Genomic DNA, 24,466 nt, shown 5'->3' with positions numbered 1-24,466 from the left:
GGCTCCCTCTGTAGCCCTTATCTCTAGTATCTTGACAGCTCATAAACACTTGGGCTCACTGAGGTGAATCTGAAATCTGAAATCATTTCCCTGTTAATGTGGTCTCATTATTTCCTGTACTGCTATACTGCACTTACATCTTCAGCTGCTAACTGGCCCTGTATTGCACCTCACAGCAACCTTCAACACCAGTCAGGAGAACCCCAAAGCCAGGGTGTGCCCCAAAGGGAAGAAAAGGTGCATCCTTCTCATGGGAAGTATCAGCTTGTGCTAGCTGCTAGAGCCCAGCAGCATATTACAATATTTTTTCGACTATACGACTACGTAGCTATAGGGGGTGCAGAGGTAGCAGTCGCTACCGAGCCCAGGAGCCTGAGGGGGCACAAAGACCCTTGTGCTGCATAAGAAGACACCAGTATTATAGAAAGTGCATGCTGGTCAAGTTACACCTCTGGCAGGAGGGAAGGGGTTAGGTCAAGAATTTGGCATGGGGGGTTGCCATTTACATTTTTGCCTCAGGCAGCATGAAGGCTATGTGCTTCCCTACCCCTGGTTACAAAGCACTGACGAAAGGGGGGACTCAAGCTGGACTCTTCCACCAGGGCCCATGAGCCTTTAGCTATGATCCTGACTATAAGACTCACTTTTTTAGCAGGAAAAAAATCTTGTTTATAAGTGCCCGCGTCTGCAGTTCAGGTAGTCCAGCTTTAATTAGTAAGACAATTCCTGTTGTCTAAACCTAGGGGGGTGTCTTATGGTCCAAAAAATATGGGTATATTATCAGATTATTTTAAATGTATTTCATCTTATCTTATCTACATGTTGTATCCAGGGGTTTTAATAAAACCAAATTTTTGCACCATATAAGTAGAAACTATTGCATTTGCACCTGAGCAACAGAATACTTACTGATCATCTAAATTCTGATCAGTTTAATAAAAACTTTTTTTGTTTTTTGTTTATGGGCTGTTAGTAAGGTACAGGTAAGGGCTACACATTGCGCCATCACTGACAAATTCACTGAGAAGGAACAGTCTGCAGATGGAGTGAAACTGAAAGCTGTAGAGGAAAAACTGTTAATTTTTTTACAGTTCTTTAAAAAAAAAAAAAAAAACTTTTATTTTAGCTCAAAATAAGCAGTATGCAAAAGCTTTAAAAAAAATGCCCCCCAAAGGTGTCCATAGTCTTTTACTCACTTTAATGTTATTTTTCTCATAAGAAACATAGCTTGAGGCTTTTAGCCCCCAAAGCAAAAATCTGTGACTAGGTCCCCCAAATGTGCCATTTATAATACTGGCGGCATCTTATAAGGCAGAGGGGTCATTGCATCCACTCAGAGCCCAAGTGCACATTCTAGCTCTGAACCGCCTAAAGCTACATCCCTGTGTCTAAATTTATGTGATAAAACTGGAGGCCCTTTTAATGGACATATACAATGTAAATAGAACTACCCTTAACAATTTATTAGTTAAGAAAATGGATTCTGATTAAGGCATATACATGATTCTTTTGGCAAGTGATGTAATACCTCCTGACAACCTGTAGGTGTCACTATTACAAAAGCTGTTCTGATCGTCTTTAGAAAAACGGGGTCTTCCGAACAAATGGAAGCATACCAATTATATTTACATTTACAAAACATAAGTTATAGGTAAGTTACAGTTCCCTATCACATTAAGATAAAACGGGTTCATTTATGAACAAAATGCAAATGTATAAAATCCGTCACAACCCGAATAATGCTCAGTTATCCTATCCACATAAAGATTTAATGATCTTTTTGATGACGAGGGGAGGATGGATTGGAACAAGGTTGGAGATAAGCCAGTGATGACCAAGTTCACTACACTACACAGGAATATTCTCGGTGATAAATGTATGATCGCTGGGGATCTGATCACCACTCCTGAGAATGGGGTCCCTGAGTCCCTCCGGGGGAATGGACTAGTTGTGCACATATATGACCCAGGGGCGTAGCTAAAGGCTCATGGGCCCTGGTGCAAGAGTTCAGCTTGGGTCCCCCTTTCCTCAGTGCTTTGCGTGTCTTCTTATGCGGCACAAGGGTCTTTGGGCCCCTTGAGGCTCCTGGGCCCGGTAGTGACTGCCCTACCTCTGCCCCCCCCCCCACCCCTATAGCTACACCCCTGATATGACCAACGTGCCAATCACTGTCTACAGGTCTGATGAATAGAGCTAAACTCAGCAGTCCATTAGAAAGTAAATGGAGCAGTGGTCAGAGGTGTCCACTCCTGTTCCATTCCTGTAGGGGACTTGGGAAGCCCCGTCGTGGAAAATGTTGTATGTGGGCCAATCTCTTTAAAATTTAGAGAGGCGGGTCTGTAAAAACCATTAATTATATTTATGTATAATATTTAATGTATTTTCAGGAATAGATGAGCAGTTGGAATAATTAAAGGGGATGTCCGATTTAGAAAAACCATTTTTGAACATTCTATTAGGGAATTCTGAGTTAAAGGGGTTGTCTGGTGTCAGCAAGTTAAGAAAGTTAATACAAGACACTTACTAATGTATTGTGATTGTCCATATTGCCTCTTTTGCTGATTAATTTTTCCATCACATTATACACTTCTCGTTTCCATGGTTATGACCACCCAAGATCCAAAGTCAATTTGCTCAAAACGTTGTTTTCATGTTGTACGGAGACCCGTCTCCGTACAGCATTAAAATGTATGGCCTCTGGCGAGGTTTAAACTTGACAACCATTTTAAAACAGGATCTTGAAGTCGGCTTCAGTACCGGCTGATACCTCGGTACCAAAGCCGACTTCGGATCCAAGTCATAAAATACTTGTTCATCAAAGTCCCGGGGGGGCGTAACCCCAGAAAACGAGGAAAGTATAATAAGATGGAAAAATAAATCAAGCCAGCAAAGGAGGCGAGGGGAGTGATCCCAGTCAGGAGCGGTGAGAAAAAGGAAAATCCCTAAATAACACTTGCTGCCAGATTCCCCCAATTACAGCTGATGCCTTGAGGTCCTTTTCCAAAAGGTAGCAGCCTGGTGGTTCCCCTGCAGTGAAGGCCAGATCCCTGTATAGGGGTTAAAGGGAGGTAGCAGTGGGGATTGCCAGGAGAACGCACCCAGGAATAGCCCAAAGACAAACAGTTACGGTAGTTGGCACAGTGGTTCCACAACCATTGTCCATAACAGCTATGGAATAATACCAAGGCAGCACGGTGGCTCAGTGGTTAGCACTGGTGCCTTGCAGCGATGGGGTCCTAGGTTTGAATCTGACCAAGGACAACATCTGCATTGAGTTTATATTTTCTAGCTGTGTTTGCGTGGGTTTCCTCCAGGTTCTCCGGTTTCCTCCCACACTCCAAAGACATACTGATAGGGAACTTAGATTGTGAGCCCCATTGGGGACAGTTGGGTGCTAATGTCTGTAAAGCGCTGCGGAATATAGTAGAGCTATTTAAGTGCATAAAATAAATAAAGGATAAAGTAAAAAAAAATTACAAATGAATACATTTTTGGGTCAATTTGACTCTCATTTCTGATAGGTTGCTCCAGTTTTACACATTTGCACTTTGTTATTAAAGGGAAGCTGTCACCAGGATGGATTCCCTTAAGGAAATTTGCAAAATGCCTTATTCAAGCTGAACTAGGGGGTACAAATGTGCCAGCTCATCGTGGGTTGATCAGAGGGCTGTAAAAATAGGCCTTGTCCCCTGAATCTTCAGAACCAAGCTCTCCTTGTCTCTAAGGAGTCAGGCCTGCAGAGCAGTGACTTCTCTTGGTTCTGCTGAATGACTGAGTGGGCTCAAAGGTGGAGGGGCATATGTGACAAGGGATAATCCAGCCCCCTAAGGCACTTTTGAGATTTATTATTAGGCCCAGTTGTGCCCCCTAGATTAGTATTATTAGGGCATCTCATGTCAGGATATAAAAAAGTCAGCACTGGTGACAGGTTCACTTTAGGAGGCATCATCGTGTCTCGCATGTCACCACTAAATCACTTTGGAAATGTGGTGTCTACTATCACAACATTCAAACAAATGTCTAAAATAAAAGTGCTGATGTGTCGATCACGTTGTACGGGGTTGTTGCTTGTCATTTGCCGCTTCACTGTTAGGACGAGCCCTGCTGTTTCTGGTACTGTATCCTCAGTTTTTCTAATTGCTCTTTACATCGGGAATGAGCCAGGCTAAGGCTCTGATTCTCTTTACTGAGGTCCTCATATGCTTGCGCTAAGTGATCGGGGTCTGTGTTTTGCTTCTCAAACTGATCCAGCCTAGCCATCAACTCTTTTCTAGAGAAGAACAAAAAATAGAAAAATTTTATTTTTCAAAAGTGACCGGTATTCAAACACAACTTTTTATAAGTGACCAGTCTCGTTCACACCTAAACCTCCTCCGCTACTTACAGTTACCTAATCTCTAACTTAGACTCTTTCCACAGCAGTTGGGATTTTTCAATAGTTGGCGAGCCAGCAAGGAAGGCAGAACTTCACCAAGGTGTTCTTCTCAGTCAACAGTGTGGTTGTAATCCAAGATTTATTTGGGAAATTTTCTGTTACATTCAATCTTCAATTAGCTCTTAAGGGCCCCCCAACCCCTGGGGTTTGTGAATTTGTCAACCTCATTGTCCCCCACCAACAGCATCTTCTGACAAGTATCTAGCCTCTCAATGTCCAAAGTACTATTTCACTTGTTCTGTGTGGAGAACTTACTTCCTTTCCTCCAGAAGTTCAATCTCCCTCTTCACTTGGTGGTATTCCTCTGCAATTCTACAGTGCTGTTTGAACACCTGCATCGACTCCTTGGACGTGTTACATGGTGGAAGAGGCTGAAGATGTAAGAAGTAAAGAACATCAATACGTGAAGGTCGGCCAGTAAATACGAAAGTAGTTGAGTTTGGATCAAATATTATATAATTTAGGCTGGATTCAGACAGCCAGTCCGATTTCTGTATGACATAATTAATTTTTTTCCTGAAACCGGTCATTTTCAATGCATCTCAAACGGAAAACGGACAAGAAAGGCACAGGCAGTGCCAAATTCAGCATATGCCAGACACCAACAGTGCCCACCGGTTCCCTGTAACTATAATTGTATAAGGCAAGTCTCCATTATGAAATGCAGAATTCTTCCAGACAAAATACCACTGCACGCAGTTCACTTTTATTATAGATCCAAAAACTTACAGTACAAAGAGGGCTGTGTAATATATAGATGCCCATATTGGTAGAGATAAAACCCACTTATGTTACTGCCTTATTAAAGTTAATATATGGAGTAGTTAAAGGGGTATTCTGGTTGTAACTAGTTATCCACTGTCCACAGGATAGGAGATAAGGATTTTACTGACAGGGTCCCAGCTGATAATGATAACAGGATCTTGTACCCTGCAGGGCTCCTCGAAATGAATGGAGGCAGGGCTCGTGCACAAGACTTAATTTGTCTCTATAGGACTGCCGAGCGCTGTACTCAACTTTCTCTGGCAGTCCCATAGAGTTGAATGGAGCCTGAGCATTCATTTTGGGGTGCCACACGGGCTATGGGGTCCCTGTGGTGGGGGTCCCAATGCTCGGACCTTCACAGATCCAACAGTTATCTCCTATCCTGTGGACTCGAGGTAACTTGTTACAACTGGAATACCCCTATAAAAAAGGTAGACCGCCGAGATTCCCACATTCCCAAGAACAGAGGTGCTTGTTCCCCAGTTCCTGGCAGAGAATTGTCATGCATGCTTTAACTTTATGGGATGTAAGGAAACCCAACCGCTAACAGACTGTTCCTGTGTTTGTCAGAAAAGCTTTTCGGAGTGAGACTGATCACGTGCGGCTTTCTTTCTGCCTGGAATCTCAGTTACGGTATTGGTGGGGTTTCCAGTTGAATATTTATTGTATTACAGCTTCCAGTAGTGTTGTCACCTGGCTTTCTAATACTCCAGAGCAGTAATACTGCTGAGATCAAGATACCAGAGCAGGTTCAATATCCGTGACAAATTAGGTAGTATTGTTATTCAAGGTCTAGGAATGCTGGGTAATAACTGTAACCAGGAATTTCATACAAAAATAATCACATTTTGTGCCATGCTTTCAAGCTATCCCCCACCCAGTACTAACTGATCAGTGGGGGGGGGGGGGGGTTTCCGAGTGCTGGGACCCTCACCGATCCCAAGAATGGGGGTCCTGTTCCTCTGTCCTGATGGATCATCAGTCTGCACATGTGCACTGCTGCTCCATTCATTCGCTATAGGACTGCCGGAGATAGCCGAGTATACCGCTGGTGTGGCAGGGCACATGTCCAGAATGATGCTCCATGAGGACGTCAAACAGGACCCCTGTTCTTGGCATTGGTGGTGGTCCCAGCTGTAGGATGGATCCCCACCTTTCAGTTAGTTGTCCTCTATCATGTGCATAGGAGATAACTTGAAAACTGGACACAACCCCTTTAAATGGTGGATATACGGTACTGGTTGTCAGGCAATTTTGTCAGAAGCAGTTATAACCAAGGAAACACTGGATGCAGGACTGAAGTTTAAAAAATAAAATTCAACTTACTGATTTTTTATTTTATTTTTTGTAGCCAAAAAGACAAGGCTAAAATAGAGGACACATAAAAGTCTCTGTTGACATGCTTTCCCTTGACATGTAGTGTATTTCCCACCATATACCTGTGGCTGAGCACTTTTATTTTTAATAACATGCAAATTAGTGCTTAAAGGGAATGTGTCACGAATGTTTTTTTCTGCCAGTTAAAAACTGAGAGCGAAATCCTTTACTTCTCATCTCTTTTTATTTTCTGATAGCAGATTTTTTTTAATTTTATGTTCTGAACATGATTATGGGGGCGGCCATCTTGCCTGAGCTGTTGTTAACAGCATTAAAAAAAATTGCTTTACGGCATCCCCAAGTTCCATAGACACAATGGTCAGGAGGGGACCTTGTTGACTTCTATGGGAGAGTTTTCTAGGCATGCTCTGTGACCAGTGTAGAGGTCATTGTACAAGGAAAGACTAGATACGCTCTGACAATCATCTATTGTGAATGGTGGATCTTGTCTTATCTGTACACAGAGGTGATACCATTACAGGCAGGATTAGAATGACAGATACGCAGATAACTGCAGCAAAGTGATCTGTACAGACCAAGAAGTGCCGACTGTTATTAGGCTCAGTGGCCTGTGCAGAAACTCTAGGATTTTATGGTTTTTGTTAAATATAGATAGTGACATGGAAAGTTATTAATAATGACTAAAAATTCTTTAAAAATATGTTAAACATATAAACGTGACACATTTTCTTTAAATACACTGAGGGTGGGCCCTCTCCTCTTCACTGAATTGATAGGACCAGGTATCCAATTCATTATCTCATCTGGCAGAGATGCTAAGGAGGAGCTAAGGGCTGCACCAAGTGGCTAGGGCCCGCCCTCAGTGCACTTGAGCCACAATTTGCATATTGTTTAAAATATTGATTTCTACTAAATGCCTCAAGGATTGTTGTTGACACCTGGCAGCCATGGGAGCCATATATAGCTGTCGGTCGCGTTGTAGGGTTCAGTGATGTGACAACATTGAGAGCCCCCATCTAGCCTTAAAGGGGTTGTCCGGGTTCAGAGCTGAACCCGGACATACCCATATTTTCACCCAGGCAGCCCCCCTGATTTTAGCATCGGAGCATCTCATGCTCCAATGTGCTCCCTTGCCCTGCGCTAGATCGCGTAGGGCAAGGGCTCTTTTATTTACAATAACACACTGCCGGGCGGAAGCTTCCACCCGGCAGTGTGTTCGGTGACGTCACCTTGCTCAAATGGGCGTGCTTTAGCGCTGCCCTAGCCGTTTTACTGGCTAGGGCAGCGCTAAAGCACGCCCATCAGTGCCGGTGACGTCACCGGGCTTCCTGGCAGCCCCATGGAGAGCCCGGTTTGTCACTGGAACTCCTGAAAATGCACGATTTAGCGCAGGGCAAAGGAGAGCATTGGAGCATGAACTGCTGTGATGCTCAAGTCATGGGGGCTGCCTGGGTGAAAATAGAGGTATGTCCGGGTTCAGCTCTGAACCCGGACAACCCCTTTAATTGTCCATTATCCAGCTTGTTTACCAGTAGGCTCAATACAAAGAGAAGGCCTCAACCATTCTTACCTGAAGTTGTTGGTCTAGATCTGGAAATGACAAAGGGAAAGCATTCTCTGCAGATGTTTCATCTGACAAAAGCAAGCACAATTATATCAGGTTAAGTGGAATTTATTTTGAAGACAGTAATATATTATTATTATTAATATTTTTTTCTGATTATTATTAATTATTCACTATCTTGGTGCAGGATAGACCACCCACCACTGGGGGCACTGATCAATTGACTAATGCTACAGAGATAAAACCATTTACCACGTGTCACACTGTAATTATTTAGACAAGGTGGATTAAAAATGAGGGATAATCAAGCAGACATATAATAATACAGATGTGTTAAAGGCAACCGGCTCAAATAGAGAGACATAGGGACAAAGGGATCTGCCCTCAGCTTGGTGCTCTGAACCCTCCGCACTACACATTAACGTGTTTTATTGGTCTCCCACACCTCTCGTTCGAGGTGACATCTCTCCGGACCTTGTCTCTGAGGCCCGTCTGTCAAACAGAACTGTGGCATGGACGAAACCTCCAGTCCACAAACAGGGCATCACTCCTTCACCTCTCCTCACGGAAGCTACAGAGGCTTACAATGTCACACACACATATGGCGGGAGACAACCCCTTTTATTAGTAAATCCACCTCCTAGTGGCATCACCGTGACAGCTTTTAGCCACTAGGAGTACCACTAGGAAAACCACAGAAAGCACCACCATGTTAGTGACCATCACCATTACACTGAACATTTTAAAATAAAGAATGGCTGGACATTTTGGCCAACATTAACCCTTTCCATCCCAGGGAGTCCATCCTAAAAGGGAAAGAAACACACATTCAATGTATAACATTTCAATCTAGGTAACAGAGTTCCCGCACCCCTACATGGTCTGTTACCTGTGCAGTGGTCATTGTGCAGGGAGGGAGAGAAGTTGAGCTGTGACCATCAACTATTCTGAACGGTGGATCCTGTGTTGTGTGTGTGTGTGTGTATATATATATATATATATATATGTTATAATTTATTGTTTGTGATAATAATGAGAACTGTAAAACCGGGATCTCTACAGAACAAGAAGTGTCAGCCCGTGGAAAACTTTTTGGATTTTATTTTTCTATAAAGTGACATGGAACAAAAATAAAAATAAAAAAGTCTTAAAAAATGTTTAACCTAAAACCTTGAATTAAGCAATGGGTAATTTTCTGGCTACACATTCCCTTTAAGAATATGAAGCTGCTAATTGCACCAGTACCATGTGTATTGACATGTAGCTTTTCCACGGTTTGTTAGGTGTAGTAGTGATAATAACCACCCCGATGATGGTCGTGAGGATGTACGGTAGCATATAGAGTCCATATAGCTCTATACTACCCAGCTTTACATCATCCATGTGCTCCCATATGGTGTCTGTGTGTGGCACCTCATTATTGGGATATGATTCTAGAGGCAAATGTCTCTCTAATACATGCCGTATTACAGAGACATTTGCCTCTAGAATCATAGCACACTACAGTGTTTTTTGTAGGATTTGCAAGGAATCAAGCAGATAAAACTCAGTATGTCGCTGAATGTGCAGCAAGCCCCTGATGACCTGAAGCGGAGGATGGGAGTGGTAGTGGCTCTGGGTGCAGAAAGTCTCACTTTGGGCCGTATAGTCAGTGAATGGAGGGTTCATCCTTTCTTGTCTTGGGGCACTAGGGCTCCTATCTGATGGTGGTTTGGGGTGCCCTTGGTGTTAACATTTGTATGGGTGCAAGGCAGGGCGTGTAAGGTGTACAATGGTCGGTATATGGTGCAGAAGTCAGTAACCAGGCCAGATTTATCAGAATAAACATCTCTTTTTTTTAGTTGAAAGACAATAAAATAGGCTGATTCTTCACTCCACCCCTACGACTAGAAGGTTCTAGTTCATCTAGAAACTGTATATAAGGAGAGCACTTAGAACCCTTAGTTCTCTGCAGATAGGGGCTAGTGCTTAGAATAATAGACTTTGCCAGACTGCATGAGTGACCAGAAGAAGACGCTAAGATGGGGATGGTGAGCCACAAACCCCAGGTCACCAACCCATTGACAAGGGCTCCAGCCGGATGACTGAGCCACAGACCCTGGGCCACCAGCATTTGGCCAGGGTACCAGTCCTCTGAGAGAAAAAGACAGCTAGCTCAGGGCTTTCCTCAACATAAAACCTTCTTCTGCCAAGGAGGAGACTGGAGAAGACAACTCAGTGCCTCGCCTGTATTGTTTCACTCTTGAGTTCTTCCAGTAAAGAAGCACACTGGTTACTGCAGACCCTGACTCCTGGACTTATTTCCCTTTTGGGGTGTACCACACCTTACCATCCCCTCTGGAGAGCTGCAACACATGGTGACATCTCAATGGTGTCCAGGGGACCCAGCGTAGCGTTAATGCCCCTCCAAACCCAGCCAGTGCAGTAGTACATTCAACAATAGCAAAAAGAGGTCCAACTGTACACAGTGCAGTTCTTCCCAGATAACGATGAATGGATGTAGGAAAGAATGGGAGTTATGGCCCTCCTCCTTCTCTGTCTTGTTTCTTTTGGTAGAATCTATGGCCGGCAACAGTATCTTGGTAATAAGGGCTGTAGTGTCCACTGAGGGATTCAGGGTTTTAGAGATACGTCAGGCCAGGTCGTGTCCAGAGGTGAAGGATGTCTTAACAGTGTTCCCCACTGCAGTAAAGTCATAATAGCTTTTGGTAGCAGGTTACGCTACTGACTCCAATGCCAGGTTCTCTAGTCCTCTCCTTCTGTAGATCTTGCAGAGATTGGTGAGTCTCTGTAGCTTTTGGGGCTAAGATGAGGGAGCACATGTCACAGCTTCCTCTACCTTCCAAACTCTAGTTTAGACTAACTAAAGCTAGGGGTGGATCCAGCCCACACCTAACCTCCTGCAAAGTGTGAGCCAGGATTGTTAATCCCGGCAGTGCCATCCATGCATGGTTATACTGGGTGCAATACATAGCATGACATAATGTAATGAAATTAACGATTAGTAGATACCCCCTACTCTGAGGTACTGCAGATGAAAAGCAGTGGTATATAGAGGTATGGTAAGGCCTAGTGTGACTTCACATAGGAGAAGACAAAGCCTCGGACGAGGATGATCAGCAATAATAAGGGACAAGACTAAACAAGACAATCACGGAGGATGAGATTTCCATGTCTTGGCTATAAATATCAGTTATGACAGCCATGGGTGACGGCTGTTTTATCAGGGGTATATTTACCTCCCTCCCGGGCACGCTGCTGTCAGTCCACAATTCCTCTGTGTTTACTTTAAGATGTATAATTGCCTCCTTTAAAAATAGGTGAAAGCTCTAAAAGTGGAGACATGAAGCACGCTGTGCAGCAATGGCTTCTGAAAGTGACTCAGTCCGCCTCCGCCGGCTGCTGCATGTGCGCTGAGCCAAGTGGATGAGAGCAGAGTGCCAGGGTTCCTGTACGGCAGAGAATGGTGGTCTAATGCTGCAACTGTAATAGTACCTAGACTTGACATATGGGAACGTACAGTCGCTGTAAACAATGATGGGAGTTATTACTTTTGTAGATTATTGTAAAGAGCACATTGACATCCATAAGGTTGCAGGAGTCCAAGGAAGAGAGGAGTCCCACGATAAACAAGCAACACTAGTCATCCAATGTGATTGGTTTAAAAGCAGCGCGTGACAAAATGTGAGACTGTTTTCACCTGTTGCGTTTTTTTTTTTTTCAACTTTCATATATATATGGAGCATCTATTCATATGACTACATTGTGCCATTCCTCTATTATTTCCACTTGAAGTTATGAATGAATTGCCTGCGATTTACAATGAAGGTCCAGCTAGGTGTTACCAGTTGGGAGTGTGTCCCTGCACAGTCTGACACTGGCAGCACTAATTGGATGGTATCAGACGGTGCAGGGACACGTCCCCAGTTGGTAACACCAGGATGGATCTTCATTGCAAAGTGTTGGCAATCCATTAAGACTGCTGCAAAGTTTTTTTCGAAAAAACTGTAAAATTGAAAGGAGGCTCTAGGACCCAGTTGGGCGCCTCTAGCCTGGATACAAGATGAGATATGGCCTCTAGCTTGCATACAAGATGAGATACGGCCTCTAGCCTGGGTACAAGATGAGATACAACCCCTAGCCTGGATACAAGATGAGAACCAGTTGGACATGGAGGTGTACAGGTTCTGTATGTTATCCTGCGGCACATTTGCCAACAGATGTTACACCTGGGCCTGTAGATCCTGCACACTCGTAGGTTACTGAATCTGACTTCCCAGCTCTATAAATGATGGATTGGTGATAAATCTCTCACCAAGGGGTACACCACCCAAAAGTGGCCTCTGGGAGTCTTTTTACACAGCGACCTCCGCACCATTTACCAAACACAGCGCTATTCATTGTATAGTGGCTGTGCTTGGTATTGCAGCCTCGGCACGTTCACTTGAATGGGACTGAGATGTGACTGATGAACGCGACGTCCCCAGCATAGGAAGAGGCACAGTGCTCACTGGAGCACCGCGGCCTCTTCAAACAGCTTTATGGTGGAGCTGCCAGGAGTTGGACCGACATCAATTAGATATTGATGACCTCTCCTGAGGACAAGCCATAAATATTAAACTCCCAGAAAACCCCTGTGGGAAAAAAAGTTACAAAACATTACACAGAATGAGATGCCAATCAATCACCTAAGTGTATCCAAAGCCCAATATGACCACAGGGCTCTACTAGGGTCAGGTGCTCTCAGTCCTGCATGGTGCTCTGAACCATCCACACATTCTCTTGGGTGGTATGCTACAATGGTTCCTTTCACAAACTCAAAGTTGATCCTCTCTCTCTCTCTCTCTCTCTCTCTCTTTAGACTCCTGAGTCACACACTCTCTGACCTCTTCAGGATCTGTATCTTGGACTCTCATGTCTTGTTCCGCAACCAACCACACCAAACAACAGCATAAAATCAGCTGGCGGGAGACATCCCCTTTCTAACAGCTCCACTAGTGATGTCACCTCAAGGAGTTTGTGACCACTATGATTTCCTATGCCCCTATGTTACCAACTCTTACATACGACCCAGCGAACAACCACCACCTCTCTTACAAGATACAAAAAACTAATTTTTCAAGCAATTAACACTCCCCAACCCGGTCTGTCCTACCTACATGGGGAGCAACACAGAAAACGTGTCCATACATCATTTTAACCCAAGAAACATAAGTCAGATCATAACATTATATTGTAAGGTGGGTTCTGCCGCTTCCTTACAAAAGTGCATGTGTGGGGGACGTTGGGAAGAATAGCTGTCGGGCCAAGGGAGCATTCAGCCGACAACTTGTGAAGTTGTATGAACAACATAAAGGCCTTTCCAGTAGATCCTCAGTATGGCCACAACCACAGAGGGAAACATACTTACCCGATCACCACTGTTGGGTTCTGGCTCTGCTACTGTTGCAGATCTCCAGTCTCCCCACGTCAACACTGACGCGTTTCACATGGCCGCTGAAGCAATCTCTGGCTGAAATGGTGACGTGTCCCTCATGCGTCACATGACCCAGTAAAATGACGAAAAGGGGATACGTCACCGCTGTGGTCAAACATTGGCTGCAGCGGAAGTATGATTCCTCCCCAGGTCTGACCACACTGGGGGAAGTCTGCCTGAAAGGGCACCGGTGGTGAACAACCCCTTAAAATGGGTTATAAAAACCCTAAAATTACAGATGTAATCACCTTAGTAATTTTAAGACTGAAATGTTAAATATTTTTCTCTCTCAAGAGATGACAGTATTTCTCAAACATAATTTCCCTTTCAAATGGACAGCCCATAGCCTATCATATTTAGGCATCCAGGTCCCAGCTCAATTGCACCCGCTATTCCCCTTAAACTACTTACCTCTGCAGAAGAGAACTCTTGACGAACTACAGACGTACAAACTTAAACACCTTTCATGGTTCGCTCGAATGAATACTGTCAAAATGGACATCTTGCCGAGGTTTTTATACCTCTTCCAAACCATACCTATTCACGTTCCTAAAAAGTATTTCCTAGAGATCCAAAAGGCCCTCAACAGGTTCATTTGGCATACCAGTAGACCTAGATTGAATAAAAGTGTCCTGATTAAGCATAAATCCCTGGGTGGGTTTAGACTACCGGATATTTGCTTATATCGCGAAGTGGCGGTACTCACTAGACTTTTAGATTGGAGACATAAAGGTTTAATGAAGCTTTGGGTCACTTTGGAACAGTCTTTGTCGCCTCTCTCCCTTCAAGCCATACCCTGGCTAACTATGACCGATAGACCCACTCAAGAAGATTGCCCATACCTTGTGAGACATGTCCTCGCAGTCTGGGAGGAATGGATTACTAAATCCCAAATTACCTTTAGACCAGGACCCATGATCCCACTTCATGGGAATCCAGCATTTACTCCGGGTATGACCCTGTCCTCTTTTCTCATTAAAACCACACGCAATTAATTACTGAGAATCAGGGATGTTCTATCAGCGGGGACACTATCCTCATTTGAGGTTTTACGCCAGAACACAGCTTTTAGCATGACGTCCTGGCTGGGATACGCTCAATTAAACTCTATTCTTGGAGCCACATTTTCCAGAGCAACAGTAAACCCGTTGATGGATTTTGATAAGATATACCTGCAACAAGGCATAATTAAAGGTACACTATATCGGGTGCTCCTTAATATACATAGTGGAGAGAGGGCCCCATTTTTCGATAAATGGGAATCTGATTTGCAGGTCCGGTTCACAGATGAGGAGGTGGAGAAGATGTGTACGTTCTCTCATGGAATCTCATTGGCGTCGCAGATAAAAGAAAAGAACTACAAAATTCTTTCCAGGTGGTACTATTGTCCTACTATATTACATCAGATGTTCCCTACGGTTTCAGAAAAGTGCTGGAGGTGCGAGAATGATAGGGGATCTCTGTTACATATTTGGTGGAGATTTATGCCAAATATTCAGGTAGGACGATCCCTAACACCCCCCAACTTACTCTACTATCCCTAATACCTGGCTCTCTTGCCCAGGTCAAGAAAGGGGTTCTGAGACATTTCCTGCCAGCTGCGCAGATGGTTATCCCCAGACATTGGAAATCCAGTTCTCCACCCACATTGCTTGAATGGACAAGAGAGTTACCATTTACATTGCGCATGGAAGAGTTGATAGCAGATCAGCAAGAAAGGTCTGAGTCCTTTGCACATAGTTGTAACCCCTTACTCCAGTTCTTGGACTCTCCTGAGTTTAATGATTTGGTATGAGCTTTTTACGAGTTCTAAGGATCTCTCAAAGTACCTTCAGGTCAGGACCCCTTCGTATTAACATCTTTTATTGGCGTCTTCTCTTTCCACCCCCCTCCTCCCTTCCCTTTATACCCTTCTGTTCTCCTTCCCCATACTATTGTCTTACTAGTCGGTGATGGTATTTGACGAGGCAAGTTTACAGTCATAAGGAATATGTTGAGATTGATAATAGACTTAACAGTTTATAATGCTTTCTGTGTTTATTGACTACCATAGTTACACTGTTAACAAGAGAATTTATATTTTTGTATGCCTTATTTGGCGAATGTATACATTCTTTATATGTGTTAGACTAATAATAGCTATTCTCATTGGCAATTAACACATTGGATCCTAGGCGGTCCTATTGTAGATTGTATGCATTCTAAATGTCCTTACTCATCTACTGTTATTTTTTATATTAATAAACTCAGAGTAAACATAAAAAGTAAAATGCCTCCCCTACATCCCGGGCCCCTCACACTGATTGTACTTACCCTACTCCCTGACACCCGCACGGCCGCGGGTGACTCTAGGGAGGCTCGTCCCCGTTGCGGTCTGCTATTGGCTGCCCACCCCCCATCGCCGGATGTTTTAAGCCACACGACGGAGAGATGCAGCAGCGGCGTTGCGGGCGTCAGAAGCGACGCGGGTGCCAGGGAGCAGGTAAGTACAATCAGTGTGAGGGCCCGGGCAGTAGGGGAGGCATTTTAGGGGTTGGATTACCCCTTTAAGTGCCCTGTCTTGTCAGGAGGATTCTCTGATGGTATATGTTTTTTTACTAGATTGGATTTCTTCTCTTGTCTGACCTTGGTTCGAGTCTCTTATTCTGCATTGTGAGGCATTTATGGCTTCACAGTAAAAAATGTGACCGGAAAGAATTCATCTGGTTGTAAAGATTGCGCACTGTGATGTAATGGTGTAAATCAGTCATTTATTGCATAATTAGTTCCCCGAATAGGCTGAAAGAGAGCGTTATAAGCAGAAAACAGCCGGGTGGTCAATGGCTGCAGAAATAGTGCTGATCCCTGTGCACAACTTTATTGCATTCCATAGTAGGTTTCCTAATGGGCTTGTCTGAGCATCTATTAAACAGCTGTGATCTATATTTTTAGCCACGCTGCTCCAAGACAGCTTCACAACAATGGTGCAAATACAATGTCCTGGAAATGTCTTAATGAACTGCTGGGCTCTGCTATGCCATCTAATCCGAGAAGGTGATAGATTTCTACAGTGATGTGTCTGCTGCGGCGAGGGCTCGTTTGTGGTGAGCATCGCGTACGAAAAACTGAGTTAAAGTCAATAGACATTGAAAGTTTGCGTGCACCATATTTCACAAAAAAAGAGGTACAAAACATTGGTCTAAAGTAAGCCAACCAAGAGGTGGAAAGAAAAGGTGGTTAATATTAGACATGAGCGAACCAGTTGAGATTCGTTTCAGCTCCAGTTCCCCGAATTATTGAAAGAGTTCGATTCGGATGTGAATTGATTTGGGCAGAACCAAAGTTGCTCCAATTGCCCTGAAAGTTGGTATATAACCCCCTCTAACCTCCTACGACTTAATGGGGGTTATTTACTAACAGATATACGCCACTTTTTGGCGTATATCTGTTGCAGATTGCAGCACAAAGGTTATTTGTGCTGCAATCTGCCACTTTTCCCCGCTCAAGCGAGGTCTAAAAAAGGGGGTGGGGTGGGAAGGGGAGGGGAAGGGGGGGGGACCACCAGGCCCGTATCATTTATCATTTTGTGTGCCGATTTGGACAGTCTCCTGGACCTTGCCAGCACCTTGTATAAAAATATATAATTTTATTATGACATGATTAAAATATACAGCACGCCGAAACGAGCGTTGGGGTAGCGCCATCCTGGGTTATATAGCACACGGTCCTTTATGGTGAGTCTTTGCTTCCTTTTTTTACTCACACGCCATTAGATTTAGGCCCCCGAACGATGTTACAAATATCTAAATGGCCCTCGGCAGCAAAAAGGTTCCCCACCCCTGATATAAATTATAAATCTAAAGGTTCCAGCCCTTTACAGAGTGATGAGGGAGAAGTTGCAGATAGCGATGAGGAGAAAGCAAAGCTATTAACCACTTAAGGACCACAGGTTTATACCCCCCTAGTGACCAGGCCCTTTTTTACAAATCGGCACTCCACAAATTTAATGGTTTATTGCTCGGTCATGCAACTTGGCTCCCAAATGAATTTTACCTCCTTTTCTTCTCACAAATAAAGCTTTCTTTTGGTGGTATTTGATTGCTGCTGAGATTTCTTGTTTTTCTGATATTAATCAAAATAGACCGCAATTTTCTCAAAAAAAGTGTATTTTTAACCTTTTCTGGTAAAATTGTTCAAATATAATTACATTTCCATACAAGTTTGTGTCAGAATTTATTGTGCTACATGTCTTTGATAAAAAAAAAATCCAATAAGTGTATATTTATTGGTTTGCGCAAAAGTTATAGCGTTTACAAACTATGGTACAAAAATGTGATTTTCCGCATTTTGAAGCAGCTCTGACTTTCTGAGCACCTGTCATGTTTCTTGAGGTGCTAGAATGCCAGGATAGTATAAATACCCCCCAAATGACCCCATTTTAGAAAGAAGACACCCCAAAGTATTCGCGGAGGGGCATGGTGAGTTCATGTATGATTTAATTTTTTTTCACAAGTTAGGGGAAAATGACACTTTCTGAGAAAAAAATAATATATAAAAGTTTCCATTTCTGCTAACTTCTGGCAATTTTTTTTTTAGTCTCCCACGGACTCACTATGCCCCTCAGTGAATACCTTGGGGTGTTTACTTTCCGAAATGGGGTCATTTGTGGGGTGTGTTTACTGTTTTGGCATTTTGGGCGGGGCTAAATTGTGAGCAACCCTGTAAAGCCTAAAGGTACTCGTTGGACTTTCGGCCCCTTTACGCACCTAGGCTGCAAAAAAGTGTCACACATGTGGTATCGCCGTACTCAGAAGAAGTAGGGCAATGTTTTTTGGGGTGTATTTTTACATATACCCATGCTGGGTGAGAGAAATATCTCTCTAAAATGACAACTTTGTATAAAAAAATGGAAAAAGTTGTCATTTACAGAGATATTTCTCACACACAGTATGGGTATATGTAAAAATACACCCCAAAACACATTGCCCTACTTCTTCTGAGTACAGCGATACCATATTTACAGAGATATTTATCTCACCCAGCATGGGTATATGTAAAAAGACATGTATAAGTATATAGTTGTGCCTGCGCTGTCGCTCAATGGTTAACTCTATATGCACTAGGCAGATAGAGCCGCTGCTAGGTACCTAGATGGATGTCGGCTGCTCCGATCCAACAAGACAAACAAAGATTGTAAAATTAATATTTGGATGTAATATTAGATGTAAACTATAGCAGTTGCCATAGGGACCGGGCACCTATTTAATCCAGGGAACAAACATAGCAATTATCCCTGACGAAGAAGCCCGTAGGCTTCGAAACACGTAGGATCGCTTTTTGGTCTCTGGATCTCTCCGTAGGACTGTTGTGACGTCACACTACACGCTCCGGAACCTCATACCAACACAGCTCCTTCGCGCGCACGCCAGCCACCGGCCGGGGCGTCGCACGCGCTTTGAGGTCGAGCAAGAAGCACTGCGAGTTACTCCATTACATCGCTGGATTGGATACCCGCCATACAACCTGACACCAAGTCATCGTCTCACTGGAACAGGTAACTTTCAATTAGCATAACGGAACCTTATATAAACCATTCACTTTTTTACTCCAGCGCTGGTACCAAATATTAATTTTACAATATGTAAAAAGACACCCCAAAACACATTACCCTACTTCTCCTGAGTACGGCGATACCACATGTGTGACACTTTTTTGCAGCCTAGGTGCGCAAAGGGGCCCAAATTCCAATGAGTACCTTTAGGATTTCACAGGGCACTTTTAAGCATTTGGATTCCAAACTACTTATCACGCTTTAGGGCCCCTAAAATGCCAGGGCAGTATAAATACCCCACAAGTGACCCCATTTTGGAAAGAAGACACCCCAAGGTATTCAGTGAGGGGCATGGCGAGTTCATAGAAGTTTTTTTTTTTGGCACAAGTTAGCGGAAAATGATTTTTTTATATTTTTTTTCTTCTTACAAAGTCTCATATTCCACAAACTTGTGACAAAAAATAAAATTTTACATGAACTCGCCATGCCCCTCACGGAATACCTTGGGGTGTCTTCTTTCTAAAATGGGGTCACTTGTGGGGTATTTATACTGCCCTGGTATTTTAGGGGCCCTAAAGCGTGAGAAGAAGTCTGGAATCCAAATGTCTAAAAATGCCCTCCTAAAAGGTGCTCTTTGGAATGTGGGCCCCTTTTCCCACCTAGGCTGCAAAAAAGTGTCACACATGTGGTATCGCCGTACTCAGGAGAAGTAGGGCAATGTGTTTTGGGGTGTATTTTTACATATACCCATGCTGGGTGAGAGAAATATCTCTGTAAATGACAACTTTTTCCATTTTTTTTTATACAAAGTTGTCAATTTACAGAGATATTTCTCTCACCCAGCATGGGTATATGTAAAAATACACCCCAAAACACATTGCCCTACTTCTTCTGAGTACGGCGATACCACATGTGTGCCACTTTTCTGCAGCCAAGATGCGCAAAGGGGCCGAAATTCCAATGAGTATCTTTAGGATTTCACAGGGCATTTTTACGCATTTGGATTCCGTGAGGGGTATGGTGAGTTCATGTAAGATTACATTTTTTGGCACAAGTTAGTGGAATATGAGACTTTGTAAGAAAAAACAAAAAAACAAAAAGAAATCAATTTCCACTAATTTGTGGCAAAAAAAAAATCTTCTATGAACTCGCCATGCCCCTCAAAAGTGATCTTTATAGCGCCGCAGCGATTTTACTGTGTTTTTGCAGTGATCAGAAAAAAAATTCTGTCACTGCGGTGGGGCGGACTGAACGCAAGTGTGCGCACAAGATCAGGCCTGATCGGGCGAACACTGCATTTTTTGTAGAGCCTAAGGTGACCCTAATGTACTGATATAGATCTGATTGCGATCAGTCTTGATCACTTACAGATACTATATAGTACTAGTGCTATTACAGTGATGACGCTAATCAGCGACTAATCAGTGACTGCGGTGCGGTGGGCTGGGCGCTAACTACCTAACAAGTAGCTAACTAACTGGCGGTGATAAGGGACCCTTAGGCCCCATTCACACGTCCGCAATTCTGTTTCGCATTTTGGGGAATGGAATTGCGGACCCATTCATTTCTATGGGGACAGACTTTGTCCTGCTCGGATCCGGAATTGCGGATCTGCACTTCCGGGTCCGCACTTCCGTTCCGCAAAAATATAGAACATGTCCTATTCTTGTCCGCAATTGTAAACAAGAAAATGCATTTTCTATATAGTTCTGGCAATGTGTGGATCCGCAAAATGCAGAAAGCACATTGCCGGTGTCCGTGTTTTGCGGATCTGTGGATCCGCAGATCTGCAAAACACATACGGATGTCTGAATGGAGTCTTACAGGGGGGTGATTAATGACAGGGGGGTGATCAGGGAGTCTATATGGGGTGATCAGGGGTTAATAAGGGGTTAATAAGTAACAGGGGTGGTGTAGTGTTGTGTGGTGATTGGTGCTACTTACAGAGCTGCCTTTGTCCTCTGGTGGTCGATCCAAGCAAAAGGGACCACCAGAGGACCAGGTAGCAGGTATATTAGACGTTGTTAACAAAACAGTGTCTAATATACCTTTCTGATGCGATTATTTTAACATCTACAGCCTGCCAGCGAATGATCATCGCTAGCAGGCTGTAGTATAACTTCCGAGCAGCGCGCCGCTGTGAACGCGCGCGTTCACGCGAAATCTCGGGTCTCACGAGATGACGCCAAAAGGCGTCATCGAGACCTGAGAGAGCCGCCGCACTGACGCCTTTCGGCGTTAGTGTGACGGCAAGCGGTTAAATTTATTTTTTCTCCACTATATTCACTGAGGAAAATAAACTGTCAGATGAAATGCAGAATATAAAAGTAAATTCCTGATTAAAAGTGCCCTGTCTGACCCAGGAAGAAGTACAGCGGCATCTTAAAAAGATAAAAATAGAAAATTGACGGAACCAGATGGTATTATACACCCCTGTATCCTAAGAATATTAAGTAATGTCATAGCCAGACCCTTATTTCTGATATCTAAGGACTTTACAGTGATTAATGGCCTCAGTATACAAAATTTTCAAACATACAATGGTCTTTTCTGACCCATCGTAAGTTGAAACTAGACTCAACATACAACGCCTCAGACTCAGACCCAACCAATCAATGCCACTTCTCTGGTAAAATAGCTGTATTAATTACTAGTTAGCAGCTATTCCTTACTGTAATATGTAAGGACTTGTTTTCTGCTTATTTTTCCTAAATCTTCATTTTCTCTTATCTTGGATGACATTTTGGGGCTTTTCGAACCAATTACTCAATGGTTTCAACATACAATAGTCGTCCTGGAACTAATTAGTATTGTAACTCGAAGTACCACTGTATATTGACAGAGAGTGTTCCACAGGATTGGCGCATAGCAAATGTGGCGCCAAAATATTCAAAATAGGTCTAAAAACAGATCCCGGAAACTATAGGCCAGTAAGTTTAACATCTTTAAAGGGGTTCTGCAGTTCTTTTAAACTGATGATCTATCCTCTGGATAGATCATCAATATCTGATTAGCAGCGGTCCGACACCCGACACCCCCGCCAATCAGCAGTTTGAGAAGGCAGTGGCGCTGGCAGTAGCGCCACGGCCTTCTCGCCGTTTACCGCAGGCCCAGTGACGTCACGACTAGTATTACTGGCCTGGAAGAGGCTAAGCTCTAATAAAGTGAACAGAGCTTAGCCCCGCCCAGGCCAGTGATACTAGTCGTGACGTCACTGGGCCTGAGGGAAACGGAGAGAAGTCTGCGGCGCTACTGCCAGCGCCACTGCCTTCTGAAACAGCTGATCGGCAGGGGTCCCAGGTGTCTGATCCCCCGCCGATCAGATGCTGATGATCTATCCAAAGGATAGATCATCAGTTTAAAAGAACTGCAGAACCCCTTTAACATATTTATAGACTGTCTATATCAGAAAGACAGAATTTCTATACCATTCAGCCTCCTATGTCATCACTACACTGTCCTATACCCGATTATTCTATAGGTAGTGGTGCCATTTCAGTTGTCTTAAGATCTTTTAATTGGTGGCAGCAATTGGAAGTTGTGCAGGTTATGTATGACCATACGAGCCCATTTCTTGCTAACAATTCCCACATTATACTCTCTTGATGTATGTGCAGATCCTCTACACATTTATGCCACTAGAGCAGCCTTCCCTGCTGATTTTTCTTTTTTGCCTTATATACCAGAGGGTTGTTTTTAATGGTTCACAGTCAGATTGGGTCACTGTCACTAGTGGGGTACCACAGGGGTCAGTATTGGAGGGGTCACTGTCACTAGTGGGGTACCACAGGGGTCAGTATTGGACCCTATTCTCTTCAATATATTTATTACTGATCTTGTAGTAGGCTTGCACAGTAAAATATAAATTTTTGAAGATGACACTAAACTGTGTAAAGTAATTAACTTGGAAGAGGAAAGTATACTGTATATATATATATATATACGACAGAGGATGGTATACTGTGTGTGTGTGTATATATACAGTACAGACCAAAAGTTTGGACACACCTTCTCATTCAAAGAGTTTTCTTTATTTTTATGACTATGAAGGCATCAAAACTATGAATTAACACATGTGGAATTATATACATAACAAACAAGTGTGAAACAACTGAAAATATGTCATATTCTAGGTTCTTCAGTAGCCACCTTTTGCTTTGATTACTGCTTTGCACACTCTTGGCATTCTCTTGATGAGCTTCAAGAGTTAGTCCCATGAAATGGTTTTGACTTCACAGGTGTGCCCTGTCATGTTTAATAAGTGGGATTTGGAACCATCAGTGGCGTTGAGGAGAAGTCAGGTGGATACACAGCTGATAGTCCTACTGAATAGACTGTTAGAATTTGTATTATGGCAAGAAAAAAGCAGCTAAGTAAAGAAAAACGAGTGGCCATCATTAGGGCTCTTTCACACTTGCGTTCTTTTCTTCCGGCATAGAGTTCCGTCGTCGGGGCTCTATGCCGGAAGAATCCTGATCAGTTTTATCCCAATGCATTCTGAATGGAGAGAAATCCATTCAGGATGCATCAGGATGTCTTCAGTTCCGGACCGGAACGTTTTTTGGCCGGAGAAAATACCGCAGCATGCTGCGCTTTTTGCTCCGGCCAAAAATCCTGAACACTTGCCGCAAGGCCGGATCCGGAATTAATGCCCATTGAAAGGCATTAATCCGGATCCGGCCTTAAGCTAAACGTCGTTTTGGCGCATTGCCGGAGCCGACATTTAGCTTTTTCTGAATGGTTACCATGGCTCCCAGGACGCTAAAGTCCTGGCAGCCATGGTAAAGTGTAGTGGGGAGCGGGGGAGCAGTATACTTACCGTCCGTGCGGCTCCCCGGGCGCTCCAGAGTGACGTCAGGGCGCCCCACACGCATGGATGACGTGATCGCATGGATCATGTGATCCATGCGCATGAGGCGCTCTGACGTCATTCTGGAGCGCCCGGGGAGCCGCACGGACTGTATGTATACTGCTCCCCCGCTCCCCACTACTACTATGGCCAGCAGGACTTTAATAGCGTCCTGGCTGCCATAGTAACACTGAACGCATTTTGAAGACGGATCCGTCTTCACATGCTTTCAGTTCACTTGCGTTTTTCCGGATCCGGCGGGCACCTCCGGCAAATGGAGTGCACGCCGGATCCGGACAACGCAAGTGTGAAAGGGCCCTTACTTTAAGAAATGAAGGTCAGTCAGTCAGCCGAAAAATTGGGAAAACTTTGAAAGTAAGGGCTATTTGACCATGAAGGAGAGTGATGGGGTGCTGCGCCAGATGACCTGGCCTCCACAGTCACCAGACCTGAACCCAATCGAGATGGTTTGGGGTGAGCTGGACCGCAGAGTGAAGGCAAAAGGGCCA

General features: G+C 43.9%; 1 protein-coding gene across 2 annotated transcripts in view; it reads right to left on the bottom strand.

Annotated features, from left to right (window-relative positions):
* Positions 1 to 3,370: 3,370 nt before the first annotated feature.
* MAP3K7CL (MAP3K7 C-terminal like) overlaps positions 3,371 to 24,466 on the bottom strand; it is a 51,851-nt gene continuing 30,755 nt past the window's right edge. The window contains exons 1-4 of one of the 2 annotated variants that reach the window (XM_040421764.1): positions 11,342 to 11,532; positions 8,109 to 8,170; positions 4,691 to 4,806; positions 3,371 to 4,270 (exon numbers count right to left, since the gene is read on the bottom strand). In XM_040421764.1, the coding sequence (XP_040277698.1) occupies positions 4,090 to 4,270; positions 4,691 to 4,773 (264 nt within the window). In that variant the 5' untranslated portion in view covers positions 4,774 to 4,806; positions 8,109 to 8,170; positions 11,342 to 11,532 and the 3' untranslated portion in view covers positions 3,371 to 4,089. Of the gene's footprint in view, positions 4,271 to 4,690; positions 4,807 to 8,108; positions 8,171 to 11,341; positions 11,533 to 24,466 lie in introns of those variants that run through there. The other variant, XM_040421763.1, reaches the window with a different exon arrangement.

The sequence above is a fragment of the Bufo bufo genome, chromosome 3 (genome assembly GCF_905171765.1).
Source record: "Bufo bufo chromosome 3, aBufBuf1.1, whole genome shotgun sequence".
Taxonomy (NCBI): domain Eukaryota; kingdom Metazoa; phylum Chordata; class Amphibia; order Anura; family Bufonidae; genus Bufo; species Bufo bufo.
Note: the sequence above shows the minus strand (reverse complement) of the source record. Positions and strands in the feature narration are given on the sequence as shown.